Source organism: Labrus bergylta, chromosome 19, assembly GCF_963930695.1.
Source record: "Labrus bergylta chromosome 19, fLabBer1.1, whole genome shotgun sequence".
In the NCBI taxonomy this organism is placed as follows: Eukaryota; Metazoa; Chordata; class Actinopteri; order Labriformes; family Labridae; genus Labrus; species Labrus bergylta.
Genome location: NC_089213.1, coordinates 17,815,189 through 17,834,951, shown reverse-complemented (window position 1 = coordinate 17,834,951; position 19,763 = coordinate 17,815,189). Strand labels below are relative to the sequence as shown.

General features: G+C 41.2%; 1 protein-coding gene across 2 annotated transcripts; it reads right to left on the bottom strand.

Annotated features, from left to right (window-relative positions):
* Positions 1-14: 14 nt before the first annotated feature.
* LOC109982406 (serine/threonine-protein phosphatase 6 regulatory ankyrin repeat subunit A) lies at positions 15-18,866 on the bottom strand. 2 transcript variants are annotated; one of them, XM_020631594.3, is made up of 29 exons: positions 18,714-18,866; positions 10,531-10,614; positions 9,663-9,741; positions 8,609-8,679; positions 7,786-7,986; positions 7,621-7,708; positions 7,354-7,496; positions 7,133-7,240; positions 6,476-6,580; positions 5,890-5,968; positions 5,634-5,748; positions 5,378-5,460; positions 5,233-5,296; positions 4,922-4,990; positions 4,673-4,813; positions 4,484-4,595; positions 4,319-4,345; positions 3,922-3,996; positions 3,594-3,795; positions 3,385-3,469; positions 3,112-3,229; positions 2,799-3,018; positions 2,609-2,696; positions 2,441-2,524; positions 2,196-2,344; positions 2,014-2,096; positions 1,602-1,684; positions 1,422-1,513; positions 15-1,320 (listed from the first exon to the last, which is right to left on the bottom strand). In XM_020631594.3, the coding sequence occupies exons 1-29, from the start codon at positions 18,738-18,740 to the stop codon at positions 1,022-1,024; spliced, it is 3,174 nt and encodes a 1,057-aa protein (XP_020487250.2). In that variant the 5' UTR covers positions 18,741-18,866; the 3' UTR covers positions 15-1,021. The 2 variants fall into 2 exon arrangements, with proteins under 2 accessions (XP_020487250.2, XP_020487249.2); XM_020631593.2 differs by lacking the exon at positions 18,714-18,866 and adding an exon at positions 12,776-13,475.
* Positions 18,867-19,763: the final 897 nt, after the last annotated feature.

Below are 19,763 nucleotides of genomic sequence, written 5' to 3'. Positions count from 1 at the left end.
CACACTGCAACAAATCAAAAAACAAATATCTTTATTTAATCATTACTTAATCTTTACAAACATTGCACCAAGTAGTTCATCCTCTTCCTGAAAGTCGGTTATTCCTAAAAAGGCAATAATTATTAATTTTTCTTTCTCTCTCCCCCACACACATATCTCTTACACACACACACAAACACACACACATATCCACAGTGTCAGCAACGTTCCCCTGTCTCCAGTACAGTACACAGACATAAGTGGTTACAGCATTGCAAGTTAAAAGTTTCATGGGTTGCTCATTCAGGTTGTCAATCATCTTATTTCTTACCGATCATACAGTAAATGGGTCTTGGATCTACGTGCTGTCAGAATCCCCTCTAAGGATTCGGTCTCCACTCAAAATAAATTTGTAGTGTTCAAAAATAATTTCCTTTACTAGAATTAAAGTGGTTTAAAAACAATGAGGCAGCGTCACCTATGTGTATGAGAGGTTACAGCCATCCCAAGCTACAATAATAGCTCAAATGGGAAGAAAAACAAACGATGAATAGCCAAAACAGTGTTCAATGTCCTGGTCCCTTAAGATTGTCCCTCCTTTTAAGACAATCCTGCATAAAAAACAGTCCTCTGAGCATTTCTTTAGATGCTTAATTTCTACTAAATGTTGAAGGAAAAAATGTGGAAATGTTTAAAACCACCTCAAAAAGTAACATCTAAGATAACAAGCTTAATTTAAAAAGCAAAACATTCCTTAAAATCTAAAAAGACACCACTGTCAAAGAGAAATGTAGTGTGTGTTCTCCTTATTCTATATTTTAGCACATAATTATCTGTATACACCTAATGGAAACACGCATCCAGCTAACAACAAGGATTATTTTTAGATCTGAGGAAGCTTTTCTAAAAATAACCCACACACTGGCTCATTTTTCTCCCCCTTCTCTGTCTTTAAGTTCTTGTCAGTGATCTATTAAGGCTCCTGAGTGGCTGGCTAACCTGCCAGTATGTCGCTGTGTCCAACAGCAGTCACATGTCCTCCTCAGTACGTCTCAGAATCAGAGTCATTCAGTTCATCGTCTGCAGAGACAGAGGACAGCGGGTGCTCCGGCCTACAGTAGGAGGCATGGTCAGGCCTCAAAGGGGGCAGGGTATCAAAGGCAACACCTTTGGAGACGTGGTTATTAGTGGGGTGGTTGTTGATGACTGTCTGAGTAAGAGAAAGTGCAGGTAGAGCTGCTATGGTGACCATAGGGGAGGCAGGCATCATGGAGTTGAGGATGAGCGCCAAGCAGTCTGCCACGTCACGGTTCGGAGCACAGGCCAGAGCTGGAGTGTAACCTTGGGAAAAAAAAGAGTAGCGAGAGAGTAAAGAAGATTTTTTTTTTAAGAAGAAATTGTGAATAATGTTGCAAGTGCTAAGAAGGGAGATGAAAGCTAACCGTTCTCATCCACTGCTAACACACTAGCTCCTTTCCCCAGCAGCTCTTGGACCACCACTGTCAGACCCTTCTTGGCTGCCACATGCAGAGGCCTGCAGGAAGATGAAGGGGGATACACTGTTAAAATATGTCCAAGTTACCACACAGTCACTCTGTGTACACACTCTCTATACTACATACGTCTGGAGAGCAGTGTTGGTGCAGTTGATGACGTTCCTGTCACTGATCTTCTCCAGAATCAGCAAGGCACTCGTCTCATGACCCTGAAATGAACCGAAAACAATGATGTAATGAACTCTGAGAGAAGACGTTAGAATAGAAACATAGATGCCACCATAGTTTTAAAATCTATACAATGACAAGGTAAAAAAAATCTTCATATTTATAAAAATTCCTTCATTTATGATTTTGAAAAAAGTTTTAATGAATCCACAATTAAAAAAAGAAAAAAAAATGGATGAATGATTAAAATTTCCACAAGCTAACAGCTCTTTAAAACTGACTGGGTTATTACTTTATGCTTTGGTCAAAGATCCTCACTCATTTTTAATATCTACAAAAAGTATTTTTAGTTTCTATGATTGGTTGTTACCTTGCTGCAAGCAAGATGTAATGATGTGTCCCTTTGTGCATCCTGTAGTGTCAAGTCAGCTTTAGCACTGCTCACCAACACCTCTGCAACACATGAATGGAGACGGTTTCTAAGTAAATGGTTTAAAAGGTTTAGGTATCAAAAGGCTAAAAGAGTATCTGTGTGTCAAGGGATGTACTGACCCACAGTGTTGGTTTGTCCGTTAAGAGCTGCCATCATAAGAGGTGTCCTCCGCAAGTGTGTGTCCACTACGTTTGCCTGCGCTCCGTGGCTCAGCAGCAGGGAAACACACTCCACGTGGTCGGAAAAAGCTGCAGCGTGGAGTGGGGTCCTATGTTGACAAAAACATGATGAGCATTATTATTATCAGAACCTGTGCAACACAACCAAAAAAATCCTAAAAACCATCACTGACTGAACCTCTCACCTGCCCTTGGAGTCAGTTGCGTTGACAACAATTGTTCCCAGTGAGTCGATTAACATCTCCGCCACTCCCTCGTTATCATTCATACTGAAACACACCACACATGCATAACCTCAGACTAGTGTCAATCTACATAAAAACAGTCATCCATCAAAAAAAACATTTCCTTACACAGCACAGTGCAGCGGACTGAAGGAGTTTCCTTTCATCTTCTTGAAAACATCTTGGTCTAGCAAAACCTCCACACAGGCATCATATCCTGAGAGAACAGAGAGAGGGGTACAAATAGAGCATATGTTGAAGCTGCTTTGTTATGGCCTCACATAAGAACAGAGAAGTGAGTCATGGTATGTGTCAGTACCGTTGTAGCAGGCCCAGTGTAGTGGTGTGTAGCCCTGGTTGTCGGTGAGATGTGTGTGAGCGTGTGAGGTGTTCGTGGCTTGCAGAAGAGCACCCAGTGCACCCACCCGGCCACAGGCGGATGCCAGGTGAAGAGGGGAACGGCCCCTTATGTCTCCGACACACACACTGGCACCCCGCTGTAGAAGGGCCTCTACACACTCGTCCTGGCCAGTCACAGCCTGTGTGAATGAATACAAAGTGGAAAACATTCTATTACATTACATTATTAAAACGTAAATAGAAAGGTTAGTGTTTGTGTGTGAATCACTCACCCCTCGATGTAGTGCCGTCCTCCCCCAGCGGTCCTGATTCTCTACACTGGCTCCTTGACTGAGTAGCGAGTACACACACTCTGTATGCCCATTAAGTACAGCCAACATTAACGGTGTCCTGTACAGAGTGTAAAAAATTAAACTAGATATCATGTTTATTCATATTTTTTTGTAGAACCAGTTAATGTTATCTCCTTGAAGAAAAACGCAGCATAGACTCTACAGCAAAAGCCTAGAGCCGAAGATGTTTTGTCTTTGCACACAAACACTCACTGTCCATCGGTGTCTTGTGCGTCCACATTAATGTGTTGGTTGTTGCTCATGAGCAGACGCAGGCACTCTGGGTGGCCATTCATAGCTATGGCAGACAGACACACATGCAAGGGTATGAGTTATTTTTTTCTGAAGCAAAACATGTTTATAAAGTCTTCAGCCAGACATTGTACTCATTTTGTGATTTTACTTTTTGCATGTGTGTGTACCTGCAGCATGTAGAGCTGTCTTTTTGTGTGTGTAGTCACGGGTCATGGGTGAGGAGCTGTGGTGAAGCAGCAGAGAGACGCACTCCTGGTGTCCCCTGGAGCAGGCCAGGCTGAGGGGGGTCCGGCCCTCTGGGCTGCAAATATCCACCTCCAGCAGAGACGACAAGAGAACCTCTAAAGCTCCACAGTGTCCGTGGTAAGCCTGAATAGATGGAAAACACAGCAACAGACCCTCTTTGTTCATGTGTAATGGTAGTAAACATGGCAGTGAGGCAGTGTACACGACAAACTGTCAAATCCAGAGACACTAACAAGTCTTTGAACTTACTGCCAGGTGGAGTGGACTGACGGGGGCCTGACTCTCTGAGTCACCCAGGATGTCTGTACCTGATGTCTCCATTAACTGAAACCAAGAGATGTTCACATATTACTAGTTATAGATTCAAGTGTGACAAAATATTAGTCAAGACAATAGTAACAGCTGCATAAGATATTAAGAGTGCTTTATAGTGGTGCGTGCCACTAGGAACCCTAATATGCATAAAACACACATTGACCTTCCCATTGTAATCCAACCAATAGGACAGAACTTTCCTAAGGCTTCATCTGGCCACCAGATGGTCTAACCGCCATATACCCTATCATTCCACCAGAGGGCGCTACTTAAACAGACTTGATATAAGGGGTTATTGTGTAACCGAGGACAATGAAAATATCTTTCTTACCACATCAAGAGGAGTCTCACTTGACATCTGAAAGAAACACAGACACAGACTTAAGTGTGCTTGTGTATTGTGTACTAAACAGTTCAAGAAACTGACAGAAGTTCTTCGATGTAATTTCCATGTTTTTTTTTGGAATGTCTGACCATCTCTAACATATATACACACCAGTTCCAGGCAGAGTGTGCGTCCGTAGGCTGAGGCATAGTGCACTGCACTGTAACCCTGTCTGTCTCTCGATCCTGGATCAGCATCATTCCTCAACAAGTACTCCACACACCTGAAAAATCAGAACTTTTATCTGACACTTCTTTGGCACATTTTTGTACTCAACTTAAAACACAGAGCAGAACTTACTTTCCCTCTGTGTCGGCTGCAGCTGCATAGTGCAGGGAGCTGCAGCCTCTCTGGTCCCGCTCATTGACACTAGCCCCGGAGCCCACCAAGGCAAACACACACTGATAGTTACAGTTTGCTGATGCGTAGTGAAGTGGAGTCCTGGAGGGATAAATCTGTGATTATTGGCAGTGGATATTCATAATTTCCCTCTACTTTCTAAGATGTGGTTAAAAATCAACCTTTGTCCTTCCTACATGCTCAGCTTACCTGCCAAAGTTGTCTTTTCTGTTAAAGTCAGCTCCAATGTTTAACAGCAAGTTCAGACACTCCAGGTTCCTGATAGGAGAGACAGCTTAACAATGATGTTTTGTTATCATACAAATCTAGTTTTTAAAAATACAGGGATAATATTTCAGAGGGTAAGTGCTTTCTGTTTTGTAAATGCAAAACAAAACAATGTAATGAAAAGACAGATGAAAATAAATCGGTTACGGCTGTTAAATAGGGAACAAAGAAAAGCTTAGAGAGAGATCAGATATAAAACAATGGTAAAACAGCGAGCTAAAATGATGACTCACCCTCCAGCTGCAGCAGCATGTAGACAGGTCCTTCCAAAGTCGTCAGGGGTGTCTATGTCAAACCCTGCACAAATATGCATTCAGCATCAATTAGGATGTCAACTAGGTGATTCTAGTGGTAAGAACGGCGTCAGCGTGAATGTACCTGAGGACAGCAGCTTCCTGCAGCAATCTGAGAAGCCGCTGAGAGCTGCCAGGTGTAGAGGGAACATCCCATGAATGCCTCTCCTGGAAAGATTCACAAGACAACGAGGGTAATGTGTGAGGGATATGGGTGGATTTTTTTTATGGCAGATGATTTGTCCTGAGTTTTTCCCATCTGTTGTTTCTCTTTATTCATGCTTCTTATGACTACAGCACAGATTATATTGACAGATGGGTAAATGTCAATTATTACTAACTTGGCGGTGTTGGCTCCATGTTTGATGAGTGCTGTGATGATGAGCTCATGGCCATAGCGAGCAGCGATGTGAAGTGCAGTGTTTCTGCCCTTGTCCTCACAATCAATCTCAGCTCCTACTCAAACAAATAAATGGGTTTATTTATTCATTTACATTTAATTCAAATCATTTAGCATAGTGTGTCTCATCATGGTATAATATTTTTACGATGACTATCAGGACACACAAAAAGGCAGCATACTATACGAGCAATCACCATTTTGAATTAGAGCCTGAGAGCAGGAGAACCTTCCATGGGTAGCTGCCATGTGGAGGGGGGTCTTACCATCCTTACTCTGTGCAGATGGAAGGAGAGACAGTTCAGAGAGACAAAGCTCAGGATTATTTAGCTCATATTTCAGCATTGCAGACGGTGAATGCTGAGGTACATTATGAAGTGGATGTGGGCAGCTTAAAACACTGCAAATCCAATTTTGTAATTTTAGGGAGTTTAAAATGAACAGAAGTTATCTTAGACCCTCTTTTGGACAACACAAACACCAACACACAGATTCCCAGAGCAGATTGCAGCCTGGGGGAGCCACCCCCTCCCCAGTCATATTCCATATGTCCTTGCATCTTGAGGCTGTTGGGACCTAATATCAGTTTCCATCACTGCTAACAAAGTGTAACAACACTGTAAACATTTCCACTAAAAACAAAGCTCTATTATTAAGATGTAATTCTGAATCAGGTTATGTAGTATATACCTTCACTACATTTGTGTCGATATGAAGCTCATGTTTCTGAGAAGAGTAAGTGTGTTTAAAAAATTGTTTTTATTAAAGTGTTTGTGCACAAACCCGCATGTTGATGTGAGCTCCGTGAGCCAACAGCAGCTCCTGGCACAGCGCCCCCTGGCGTGAGGAGGAGGCAAAGTGGAGAGCAGAAAAGCCCCTCTCATTCACCTTCAGTAAGGCACAAAAAACACAGTTAGAGCAACGCACACATCCAAATCGTTGAGTACTGGACGCTGGACAAAAACAATATATATATAACCGCACACCAAAAGCTGCTCCATTTAACAATTAGTGGAAATTATCAGCACATGCAACATTACGGGTCCCCCGGGGGGCGCTAATGGCGCAATGGTTAGGGCACGCGTCCCATGTGTTGAGACTCTCGTCTCGAGCTGTAGGCCCGGATTCGCTTCCACCCGTGGCCCTTTCCCGCATGTCATTCCCACTCTCTCTCCCTGGTTTCCGACTCTATCCACTGTCCTCTCTCTGCATTAAAGGCACGAAAAGCCCAAAAATAAAAAAATCCTTGTCAGGTGACCTCAGGGGTTGTATGTATGTGGAGCTGCGTCTCCTCACTTGTTCAGGCGAGGGGCCTGAAACGGTGCATGTGGCGATCATTTCCATTTAATGTTAATTGGAGCAGCTTCTGGTGTGCGAACTTGGTCTTCTTTCTGTCTTTGAAAACAAATGAAATTACCACACACACACACACACACACACCTGGTTGACATGGGCTCCTGCATCTATAAGCTCACTGACCACCACATCCTGTCCATTGTAGCAGGCTAAATGGAGTGGGGTGTTACCGTAGGTGTTTGCCTCGTTGACCTAACAAGGAAAGAAGGTTTATGTTCATTACTTTAACAAGTTAAACTATTTTTGGTGTTTTATTGAAAAATGTCAAAAATATTTAGCTAGGTAACAAAAGTATCTTCACTTACATGGACTCCAAGGCTCAGCAGGAAGTGCACTGTACTGCTCATGCCACTTGAGGCGGCTGCGTGTAGCGGCGTGTAGGCTTTCTTATCTTTACAGTCAACCTCTGCTCCGCTGGATACCAATAATTTCACAACCTCCAGGTGACCTGATACGGAGGATGGAGGGGAGAGAGAGATTAAGCCTTCTTAGAAAGCAGGGAGAGACAGAGGCAACATCTAGTCTGATAATCTATAGTGTGTTTTCATGAGAACCAAACGTAACAGTCTCACCCATGTAGGCCCCCCAGTGGATGGCTCTCCGGTCCTTTTTGTCAAATGCATTAATGTTGGCTCCTCTAGACAGTAGCAGCTTCACCATCTGTCACACAAAACTAAAATGAACTACATATGAACATCAACAGAATCGTTTATGTGCCTGAATCTTCAAAGACTAACCTCTACATGTCCACTGAAGGCAGCATGGTGAAGGGCAGTGCGCCCCGCCCGGTCAGACACGTTGACGTTGCTAAGCAGCGGGACCAAAGCCTCTGCACAGCGCACTGCTTTGTTGCTAGCTGCAACGTGGAGCGGCGTCTGCCAGTTCTTGTCCCGGGCGTTAACATCTGCACTGTGCTTCAGCAGCACTGCCACTGCATCCTGGGTGTTGAGCGAGAATAGATCAGGGCGTGCAGACTAGTAATTTACATGAGTGTGCCCACAGTGTTCTTACAAAGTACTCTCTGGTGTTTGCAGGTGGCTGTGTTGGTAATACAATTCTTTGCTATTCTTAGGGGGCTTTAGTGCCGACAATAGCAAAGAGGCAGGCTATGCAAAGTGGCTGTGCTAGGCCGGCATGTTGCCCAGGGCCTAGCAGAAGAAAAAAGAGATTTTGAAGGCTTATCAAACACTAACACACATTACAGTGGTTACTGCATTTTGCCCTTTTAGGCCAGATTATCCCAGCAGCAGTAATCAATTCTATTGCATGCCGGTAAGTTAGCCACAAGATATCTCATGGGCTTTGCGTGTTTGCCTGCACTAATTTGTATTTTCACTGAAATGTAGAAAGTGTGCATTTTTGTTGTGGTGCTATTGTCAGTGGAAAATCCCTCTTTGTGGGGTTGACTCTTTGTCCTTAAAAGTTTGAAATAAAGAAAACCTGTTAGCCTAATTTTAAGACTAGTTTTATATCTTGTCTCAGAGAATTAAATCCACATAATAACAGTGGAGTTGACACAGTAAACATTAGCACGTGTGTATCATGTTACGTGTTACTTACCTCACTACAAGAGGCGACAGCTCGGTGAAGAGGAGTCAACCACTTGTTGTCTTTGGCATTAACTCGGGCTCCTTAGACAAGAGAATACGAGATTACAGAGATCCAGTATGTCAACAATGTTACACACACAGCAAAGATAAACATGGTGGAAAAGTGTTAATCACTCTACAATTGAAAACCACATTAAAAGCTGGATTACCACCTGAGGGGAACAGTTAGAAGAGTAAAAACAGACAAACTGAATGTTTAAAGGGCGTTTTAAATGACTTATGGTAGGGGGTGTTGTAAGCCAATAATGCTCGGAAGATATAAAACTCCTGTGGTACTACACAGCTCGGGGGTTAAAATAGCTGCACCTGTTACTTGCTCCTCACGTTATTGAGCAACAGTCGACACCCACATACACACTCTTGCACACTACTCTTGTGTGTTACTATAGGGTTGGCCCCACCTCCTGACAACATGTTCAGCTGACTTCACAGAAAGTTTAGGCAAATATACTATCAGAAGACTGATCACTGTGGGACAATGACAGGTGGAGTAATGAGGATGAGTAGCAGGTAAAAAATTGCATAGTTAAGTAAAGCTTTACCGGATGAGAACTGAGAATAACACAAGATAAACAAAAAAAAGTGAAACATAAGACACTACATTTTTTTCCAAATCCAAGAAATACAAACTATACAATTATCACACGCAATTGTCTAGCCCTAAGCATTCATCTAGTTAAAAAAAAACTATTTTTACTTAAATGTTGTTTAAAAAATATTTCTCACATGTGGACTTTGCAGTGTGTGTATTATTAATGAATGCACAATTAAAGTGCAAAGGAGAAAGACAAGTTGAAGGAGAGCCAATATGGCTGCAGAGTTGGAAAACAGGATAAGATGGATGCACACAGGGATTGTTGTTGACAGCCAGTGTGGATGGGTGAGTAAGCTCTTAAGGAGAATAGATACAAAGGGTGGTCAAACACGAGATAAAAAATGAAGTCAAATGGCGGACTAAATAAATGTATAGATTGAAGTTAGGAAAACATTGCTGTGATGTTAACCTGAGAGGATGAGCAGTTCAATGATCTCAGCGTCTCCCAGGTAGGCTGCAGCGTGCAGAGGCGTCCGCTTTTCATTGTCCTGAGAACAAGATCCAGAAACACAGAACACACATTTAAGGAAGTGTATCCTTTACAGACACACACACACATGTCATGAAAAGTGACATGCCCTCAATAAAATCTATAGACCTCACACTGCTGCAGGCCACAAGCAACATGAGACTGGAGCCACCAGGAGAATAATGTCCCTCACTTGCACTCTTCACTACGCTCCATCACTTCAACACACCCTGCTGCTTCACCCCACTACTCACTCGCTCTCTGTCAATGCAGCTGAGAGCAATCAACAGAGTGCGCCTATAAACAAAGATCATGTGACTGAAATAGGCCTCAGCCAGTGTTGCTGACTCCAGAGGACTGAGTGTGATGACCCCAGCAATACAGACTCACGGAAACACAGAGAGAGACCCGAAGAGCATGTGTGTAAACTCAGGATATAGATTAAGAAACAATAGGGGCAGACAGGGATGGCCGTTTCAAAAAAAAAAAGAAGGATCAGGTGATGGTTAAGTTCTAAAAACAAAAAAGAAAGTAGTGTTAAGAAGAGTCTGAGCATCTTGCCCTGGATGACAGCAATATAAGATGGTGAAGCTGCCAGAAGGCACTCTGAGTCAGTCAATCGATCAATAACAACACAAATCGATGTAGCCTGCTGCCTGACTGCTGCTCTCCTTTGTGTTTTTTTTATCTGTCAAGGTTGCTGTGAAAAGCTGCAGTCTCAAAAGTATCGTACAAAAAGGTATGACACAAAAACAACAAAGTTGAATTGGAGAAAATCAGGAGTAACAATAAGTAGAGTGTGACTTACCTGAATATTGACATCCTCTTTTTTAAATATGAGCGAGCGGACTTCATCTGGTTCCAGGTTGAAGATGGCTCGTAACAGAGACGGCTACAGAGACAGAAAAGGAAGAGGAAATGCTGATGTTCACTAGCACCACACTGGATTTGCAAGGCAGTAATTTTCTATGCTGACAACTGTGTTATCAGTCAGAGTTATGATCATTACAGAAAGGAGAGTCTTACACACAGGCACCATAATCCTGAGCTGGGACAGAACCATAGGTCACAAATGGCTTTACATCACCACTTTGTTTATGACAGTAGCAGCTGCAGATCATATCACATAAACACACACATGCATGCAAACAGGAACGTAAATGTTTGAGCCCATAAGAGGTTAGCGCTTTGCTCTTTTGGCACCTGGTGCAAGGCGAGGTAACAGATGTTAAATATAAGGGGAAAGTTGGAAAAATGACAAGGTTAGTCATTAGAACATTTTACAAGTGAACAAGCTATACATGTTTTTAAGAAGTTAAAGTTCCCCAGAAGGTGGACATGAAGGAGAGATGCAAAACCACACTGAGCAGAACTCAGCGCTATAAAAGTATCTCTCATAGTTGTATTTACATTTGCAATCGTGTGTGAATGTTAACAGGTAAGAAATGAGGGCAGTGTGTCTGATGCTGAGATCTGTAAACAGTAACCAATGAGTTTATTTCAGTTAGGGAAACATTAGGGAAACTGAAACTATTTCAGTTTAGAATTATTTGTGGATCCAAACACAGTTCTGTCATTCTGATAATGTGAGATTAATCCTTTCCCCCCCTATAACTTACATTTAATCAAGGATAACAAATAGACATAATTATTTGTACCTGAAAGTTTGCTTGCTATGTTACACAGAGGACATTTGGCATGGCAATGAATGCTGCACAACCATGCCATGCTTGTTATTGTCATGATGACAAATAGCTATTTGCTTCTTGGAACTCAGTGATACTGTGGGTTTATTCCTTTTATGATAGAAAACCCTCCCTTGTTTCAATTTGTTTGGACGAGTATTAGTAAAATAATTTTACCTGGAAAAGTTGTATAAAATAAGACATCACTTACAGTGGGTTTTTTTGTGACCTTTTGCTGCAGTACTATATTTTTTAAATGTATTGTGAGCTGTATGCTTTTGCATAAATCTACCTTATAAGGGCCATACTAAGCAAAGCATGTTAAGAACATAATAAATGTACAACTTCCAAACTTACTATCAATAAGCATTATTAGGATGGTACTGGGGGAACACTCTTACTTAACGGCCTATTAGCTATAAATTAAGGTCATATAAAGTAAGGTACTATTAAGCACTTAATAATAACTCATGAGCGGCTAGTACACTACTTATTAGCATGCTAATAAGTAACTATAATGTTGAATATTGTGACCTTAATTTAAAGTGTTTCCAAACATTTTTATAAAAATGAATGTGGATTTCTGACTAGGCTTCAACTTTAATAAATGGCACCTTTTTGGGAGTCAGCTGAAATACTGTGGGTCTCATTGATTACATTTTGTCACAAGTACGCCCCTTTCCCCAATAAAGGCGGCCGAGTTATTCCATTCAGTTACACACGTGTACTATGACGTAGATCCTGCTCCTCACTCTCTATTTTCCTCATCCCTCTCTTATTTCGTCCCACCTAAAAATAAGTGTTGCTGTCAGGCATGCCAGCATCTGTCTCCTGCCCATTACACCGATGATCACCAAACAACTATGGTAGAGATTGGAGAAGGTAGTCGCAACACAAGACAACAAACCCTGTCATCAGACAGAGCCGGCCCATCTCATCTGACTTTCCCCATTCTCAGGCTACATTTCAAAGAGCGGCTTTCATAGGATGAAAGGACTTATTACCATCTTTCAACGGTAGGCTTGCCCTTTGTACAGACAGCACTGGAGACTACAAAGGCCCAGGCTTTGCTGATAATCTATACTAACCAGCAGTCATCTCATATGGCAGAGCTATATTGGTGATTATATTGGTACTATATTTAGCACTGAATGTGTTGACGCTGGGCCGTATTGTTTCTTTATGCAATGGTAGTACATAGTGTAAGTATGTAACCTACTCACAGGTTTACATTACAGGCCACGTATGACCAGTGAACTTGTGTGGTAAAAATGCTGTTAATGCAGCCCACCAAAAAAAAAAAGAAAAGTATATGAGCCTTAAACGCAGCAGAATATCTCAACAAATGAACCATCGGACCCATCTCACCTTGTCCTCCGGAGCAGCAGCATTCCTTTGAGAGGCATGATGGGATCTGCGATCTGGGGATGATTTGGGCTGAGGAGGTGGGGGTGAGGAGGAGGGCTCATCCTCCTCCACCTCCTCCAGCACCACGATACACACACGGCTAGCCCGCTCTGACCGCATCAGGAACAAACACTCACACAAACGCACCAACACAATCACTAACACATTGTCTCATTCACACACACAAATACAGTGTTCCTTCTTACATACGTGCGCAGTCTGGGAACACAGAGGTGAGCAATAAATCCCATTAACAGAGTGATTCCTCGTAAACAGACAGCGCTCATCTTCACGTATAATCCAAAGTGAAATCCGCCTCTCTTCTCTATCTGTCAGAGTCCCTTTGCTGCATGTCTCCTCTCCTCTCTTCTCTTTAACCCACACTCACACTCTCTGTGAGCAGCAGCAGCGGAGACAGCAGGGAATTCCTCTGCGTAATGGTGGCGGTAAGCGGCATGCGGCAAAATGAGCTTTGGCTGCCAAGCAGTACACAGGAAGCTACATATCCTCACTGCTGTGCTGCAGCCAGGAGCACACACACAAACACATACGTCACATGCAGACACTCGCGCACACACACAGAGTCCCTGTGATTAGTGTGGACGGGGGGCTGAAGCAGCCTGTGTATGTGTGGGCATGCGTCGTTCTTTTCAGGCAGACTGCTGAAGCCAGCTCTTTCAAATGGAGAGAGGGAGTGAGGGAGAGAAAGAGTGAAAGGAAAGGGGAGGGGAGAAGGGATAGAATGGGAGGGGGGAAGAGAGAAAATAAATGTAGGCAGGTACTTAGAGCACTAGAAAAAAAAAAGGAACCAGAAGATGAATGGCGCAAAGGCCAAGGGTAGGCTGGGGACAGAAAACTGGTTACAAAAAGTCAAATGAGAAACTCTATAATCAGGAAAGAGAATGTAAAGCTAGAAGAGAAAACGATCATTCAATAAATTAAAAGAAAAGACTAAGAGACCATTGAGACTAATTAGTTGCATAATTGTTGTCAGGTCATTTTATTTGACAGTTCAGGTCCATGTGTGATTATACTAAAATGTTAAAGCGTAAGTGGACTGGAGACTCATGATGCTATAGAAGAAACTGATTGCTCAGCAGCACAACACAATTGCTTTGTTATTAAAGACTTACATATCTTGCTAATAATAAATTGCTTGTTGAAAGCTTCTACACTGTATTTTTTTTTTTACTGTGTCAAATTTTATGAATACATTTTTTATGGAATCCGTGCAATTTAAGCTAAATGTGTCCCTACCTAGGTTGGAATTTTACTTTTTCGCCTATACCTGCCACTGTGACTGGTGGATTCAAAAATCATTTGTTTTTACCTGCCACTTTATTTAACCGTCAGCATAATGTAATGAATGATCAAATCAAACCAAGGCCTACATAATTCAATAAATAGGATATTTTATGAAGGGAGATGTTTCAACTACTAAAGAAAATACTAACATGCTCTTTGTCTCGCTCACAAACAAACAAAAAAGTTTAATTGAGTAATTTAGTTTATTATTTTGAGGCTTCTAAGAGTTTCCATTACAGCCATGTCCTAAAAGGCTTACTCATCTAGCTGATTTAGCTGCAAATTAAACTCAACTGAGAGGAAAGATAATACATTTAGTGTTTTAAAATCACTCTGTTACATTACTTTTATTTAACCGCCACCGTGACTGGCAAGTTGATCAAATTCACCCAAAATAACATCCATATTTGGCGAGTGACGGGTGCAAATTTCCAACCCAGGTCCCCATATTCTATCAAATAACCAAGCTTGAGACTACCGTACAAACTTTTTAGAGTTTATGTTTTACTATGTTGCTATAACATTTAAGTCTTCATGCAGTTGGTGCTTAAATAGAAGTCTCATTATTTCTAAATGTGAGAGAATACAGAGAAAATAATGGATACCAGATTGTGTGTGTGTGTGTGTGTGTGTGTGTGTGTGTGTGTGTGTGTGTGTGTGTGTGTGTGTGTGTGTGTGTGTGTGTGTGTTTCAGTATCCTCTTTGGTTATCGGTGGCATAGCTTCAAAAGTCCCGATCTCCTCATTATAAAACTGGAACAAACTGGCTATGCCAGAGAATGTGAGGGTAGCTAACAAGACCACTCTGTACGTGCATGTCTGAGTGTGTGAGTGTTTGCCTTCTTCATATTCAATACAGATCCTAAAAAGAGCAATCTTGCCAAGCCACACAACCCCATTGACTCAGAGGGAGGGACAGAGCCAGTGAGGGCAAATGAGAAAAGAGAGATTTGGTTGGATGGCGCCTCTCTGCAGGGCTACATTTTAAGTTATGGCCTTACCATTTATAAACTTAATATGAAACACAGACTACACAACACAATACTTCTGCTCCAACAGCGAATAAGTTGACATGAGAGATTTACTTTAAGGAACAAATAAAGAATGATGTTTGTTTGGGAAGGAAATGATAAACAAAACAAAAAAAATCAATGTTTTCAACTTGCTATGGGGATACTCTCAGGAGTGTAGCCCAAAGATGTTTACAGAGAATCATTGGTGCCACTTCCCAAACAGACATGAGTCTCTGGTAACAGTAAGTGTGTATTTATGTGTTTGGAGACGCAAAAAGCACTTTTTAGCATATGCAAACAAGTCAAGCATGAGGAACAAGCATGAAACTTTTACAGACAAAGCTGATGGAAAAACAGAATGCAGTCACAGTATGAACAGCAACAAATAAAATCCTGATACAAGTTACAAGCTGTACTTCATGAGAGGGATCCAACATGATAGTGCATGTGCGTAAGTGAAAGTATGCTGCTTGCACTGACCTCTGCTCTGACCCTGCGACAGGATGCACTGTGTGTAATGTAATCCCACCCCATAAAACACAAAGGCCAACACGTGTCGGTGTGGGTTTTTGTGTGCTGGGACAACCAGTCACACACAAAGCAGCAATGAAGAGGCTGACATCGAGACAATCTAAATGCTTTCAAGGATCAAAAGATCAAATAAAGCTTTGCTACTCTGATATAACACACATGGTATGCACACTTACTATGACCACCACAACATGCTATACAGAAGTTGTTTTAGGTGGATGGATGGTAACCTACGGATGTGTGAATAATGATATCTGAAGAGCTAAAAGATTCAAATCACAAATAGTTTATAGACCTGCATCAGATGCAGAAAAAACAAGGCTGTCTTTATGGCAGTAAATGAGAAAATCAGTATTTTTGTACATGCACCGAGCGCACAAACGCAAGTTACCTGTTTAGATGGACCCCAAGTTACATAACCATGTATTTACACTAGTGTTGAATCAGTAAGCAGATAACTACATTTTAGAAAAGCAAGAAAAATGTGGTCTATTAAGAACTTATAGTGAAAAAAAAAATTCTACTAATGGATATATGAGAGACTACTTATAAGAAACACAGTACTGTTTGAAAACATCCTGAATAATCATAATATCATTATCATAATCATAATACGGGTATGCTCATTTAGAAATTGATTTAATCCCAAATTACATCCTGATATGAAATTAACATATTCATGCAAGGCTGACAAAGTTGAAGGTGCTACTTCTCACTTGTCTCTAATCTTATCTGTATTTGTTTATTTCCTAATACTAACAGATATTTAAGATAATGAGATTTGAGAGATGACTAAGTGTTGGATTTGCAGTGTTTGTCTTATCAAAGGCCTGGCATACAGACTTTTATGCTCGCTTACAAAACAGCAACAAAAACTGCACCTCCTAACTTGAACTTCTTCATCAGATCAACAACATTTGCTATTACTGTACTTAACAGATGCACACCCTTTTGGACAATAGCAACTAGCAAATTGCTCCAGGCAGGCAGGCTAATAAATACAAACAATACTACAATAGTCTCTCTGATATGCTTGACCTTTTGTTTCATTCATGTGTTTTTCTATCAACGGCCTGTACCATCTCTTTCTTCAAGCTGGGTCAGAGCCTGGTGAGGATGATGGGCATGCTCCAAAGCTAAAGGATGCCCTCTAGAGGTCATAGAAGCTATAGCCAAAAGTGACATTTGCTCCTGTCTGCAGTTCAGTCCTGTGCTCTCTGACCAAGACTATTTTTGTACCTTTGTCCAGTTCTCTGTCCGAAGCACTACCCAGAACAATGAAGAATAGAGAGGGGGATCTTATCACACACACTCTTCCCGTTGAGTCGAGTGCCTGCTGACTACCCGGAAGACATGTCAGGCCAGGACAGGCCACAAAGCTGCACCCTCACTGACCAACTTTGACTTAAGTTCATGTTACAATAGTTCAGTGTTGCAATAAGATATCTCACTATGCCCATTTTAGGACAAGTTTAGCAACACATTTTAGCTTTTCAAAATACTTGACTGACATCATTACTGGAAACCACAAAAAACTTGTTTTATGATTCAACTTAAAGAGCACTCTATAGAAATGAAGTAAAGATGAGATGAGAAGGCAAACATTTATGCTTCAAAAGCGGTGTTCACTGAACACTTTGTATATTTTCCTGATAAAATACATTTAAATGTATTAACTGCAAAACATTTCACAATCCCTTATGGTTGACACAGATTGTAACTAAGTTTTTATTTTTTTATATTCAGGTGTAATTACAGATTTTTTCCCTCAACTGTTTATAGGTTCTTGCTTTAAATTGCACATATATTTTTATCCCTGCACGGGTTATGTACATTTCTTGTATAAATCTATTTCTAATTGCACAGTTTAAGTTTGTTTCATAGGGGTATTCTTTAAATCTTTTTGTCAGGTTAATATATATGTATGGGGGGGGGGGGGGGCGTCGGTTTTGTGGTTAATTTGTAACAAATGTTTCATGTCATGTCTTTATAACCTGCTACTGGATGCTTTGAATTTCCCTCGGGATCAATAAAGTATCTATCTATCTATCTACGTGGTTTTTATAATTTATCAATTTCCTCTACCTGTCAGACACACACATTTACAATCAAATTGTCGACACTAGAATATTATGCAAACTGTCTTTAAGATATATTGCAGCATACAAACACATGTCAATGGCATTGGCTTCATTCATTAGCTAATTACAATTGAAGTTGAAGAATATGCTTTAAACTTAATGCACACTACAAAGCCCTGTGTTGTGGTTCATAAAACTGATCTAAGCTTGTCATAGGTGACAAAATCCAGCCCACAGTTTGAGACTTAACAACCAGCAACAGCTTCTATTTAAGTGTGACAGCCTTTCTTATTTCCAGCAACAGGTGACTGCCCACAACTACCCCTGAAAACTAATGCTGGGGGGCTGAACAGGGCAGCTGACTAAGCAAACCCGCTCCCTGGGTGTCATATCGGTCAGTTAATGCTGAATTAATCGAGCAAATAATGATAATACGTTTCTTAAGTTCATAACCGTGCAACACCGTGTCTCCAAAAGAGCCAAAGTTGCGATCACATAAGCAGTGTATTAAGAGTTAGCCACCCTGTTAACACCGTAGCCACCCAGCTGTGTTCACCAGTCTGTCACCACCAGACAAAGCAAAACCAGCAGTCGAAACTCTGTGTCTCTGTTAACATGACATTAAACTGGTTGTTCTACATAAACTGAGTCGACTAAACCAAACATTAGAGCTGCTGTTGCCACGGAAACATGACGGGTTTCTGGTGACTGGTTACCGCTACTAGCTAGTTAGCTAAACTGTCAAATGTCATTTGATACTAGACTGAAGCATTGTTAACTTCACCATTTGGCCTTTTTATTTAAAAGTTTAATTTTCAGCACTGGTATAATTTACCACATATGTTTGCCGTTTAGTTAAGATCAAACAAGCGTTTAGTTTTGGCATGGTGTTGCCTAACGTTATGAATAAACACATGTATTTAAAGAAACAATGAGTTAAATGGTATCTTAAAAGGATTGTAAACGTTACCTGGTCTTGTATCCTCAACACAGCCATATTCCCTGAGTAAAAAACAAAGGGAAGCAGTTTAACTCGCCCGGGAGTTACTGTGAATTAGCCGGGAGAAAAACTGGATGAGGATGGACTAATCCGGAGCTGGAGTCAAACGGTGCAGCGTCCCCTCTCTTCCTTCCTGACAATAACACTCACCACATCATGGGACACACACCGGGAAAGTCAGGAACCTCAAACACAGCAGTCGACAGGAGAGCTTCAGTGGGCTGTGATTCATCATGCGACTGTAGTTTAAGAAATTCCACAGAAAACGGATTCACATTAAAAAAAATAAAAATAAAAAAAACACACACCCAGCGAAACATTTTTTTTTTTTACAAACTGCATGAATGAAAAGACAAGAAACCCAAGTAAAACTGGCTGAGAACTAAGGTTACAAAATGTAGGAAATATAATTTAAAACAATAATTAGACACAAATTGCCTAATAAGATGCAACCTGCAAGAGAGGCACATTACTTTACTTTATACTTTATTTCATACCCATAGGTTCATATTATTATAAACAAGCACAAGAAAATATAAAAACAGGACATTAACAAGAAGGGATAAAATTGTGTGTGTTTGCACATGCATCGTCAGTGTGCACATAATGGAACTACTATCCACATGATTTAAAACAATGAGGAACAAGTCAGGGAGTCTGACTCAGTTAATTGCTTCGAGATCTTTAGATTAAAAATTCCCAGCGATGAAGATCTTTACGGTCTTTTTGATGTAAACATAATTGTGCACAGTGAGAATATCAAATGTAAGGTGTTTGGCTTGATCTGACACCAGACCCTGTTTTCCCATGTGAATGTTACCTTTTTTTTTGTATGTGCTTGTCCTTGTTCTGCAGCTGTTCCAAGTTATGCAACTCAGGATGACTCACTGTTGATAAAGATACAACATTTCAGTTGTTTGCATCACAAGTTTGTACATGCAGGGACGGTAACATTCTGCATGCCATGTTCTCCACCAGACATTGTCTTAATAGTTCCTGTTCCTTTTCTTGAATTTGCAG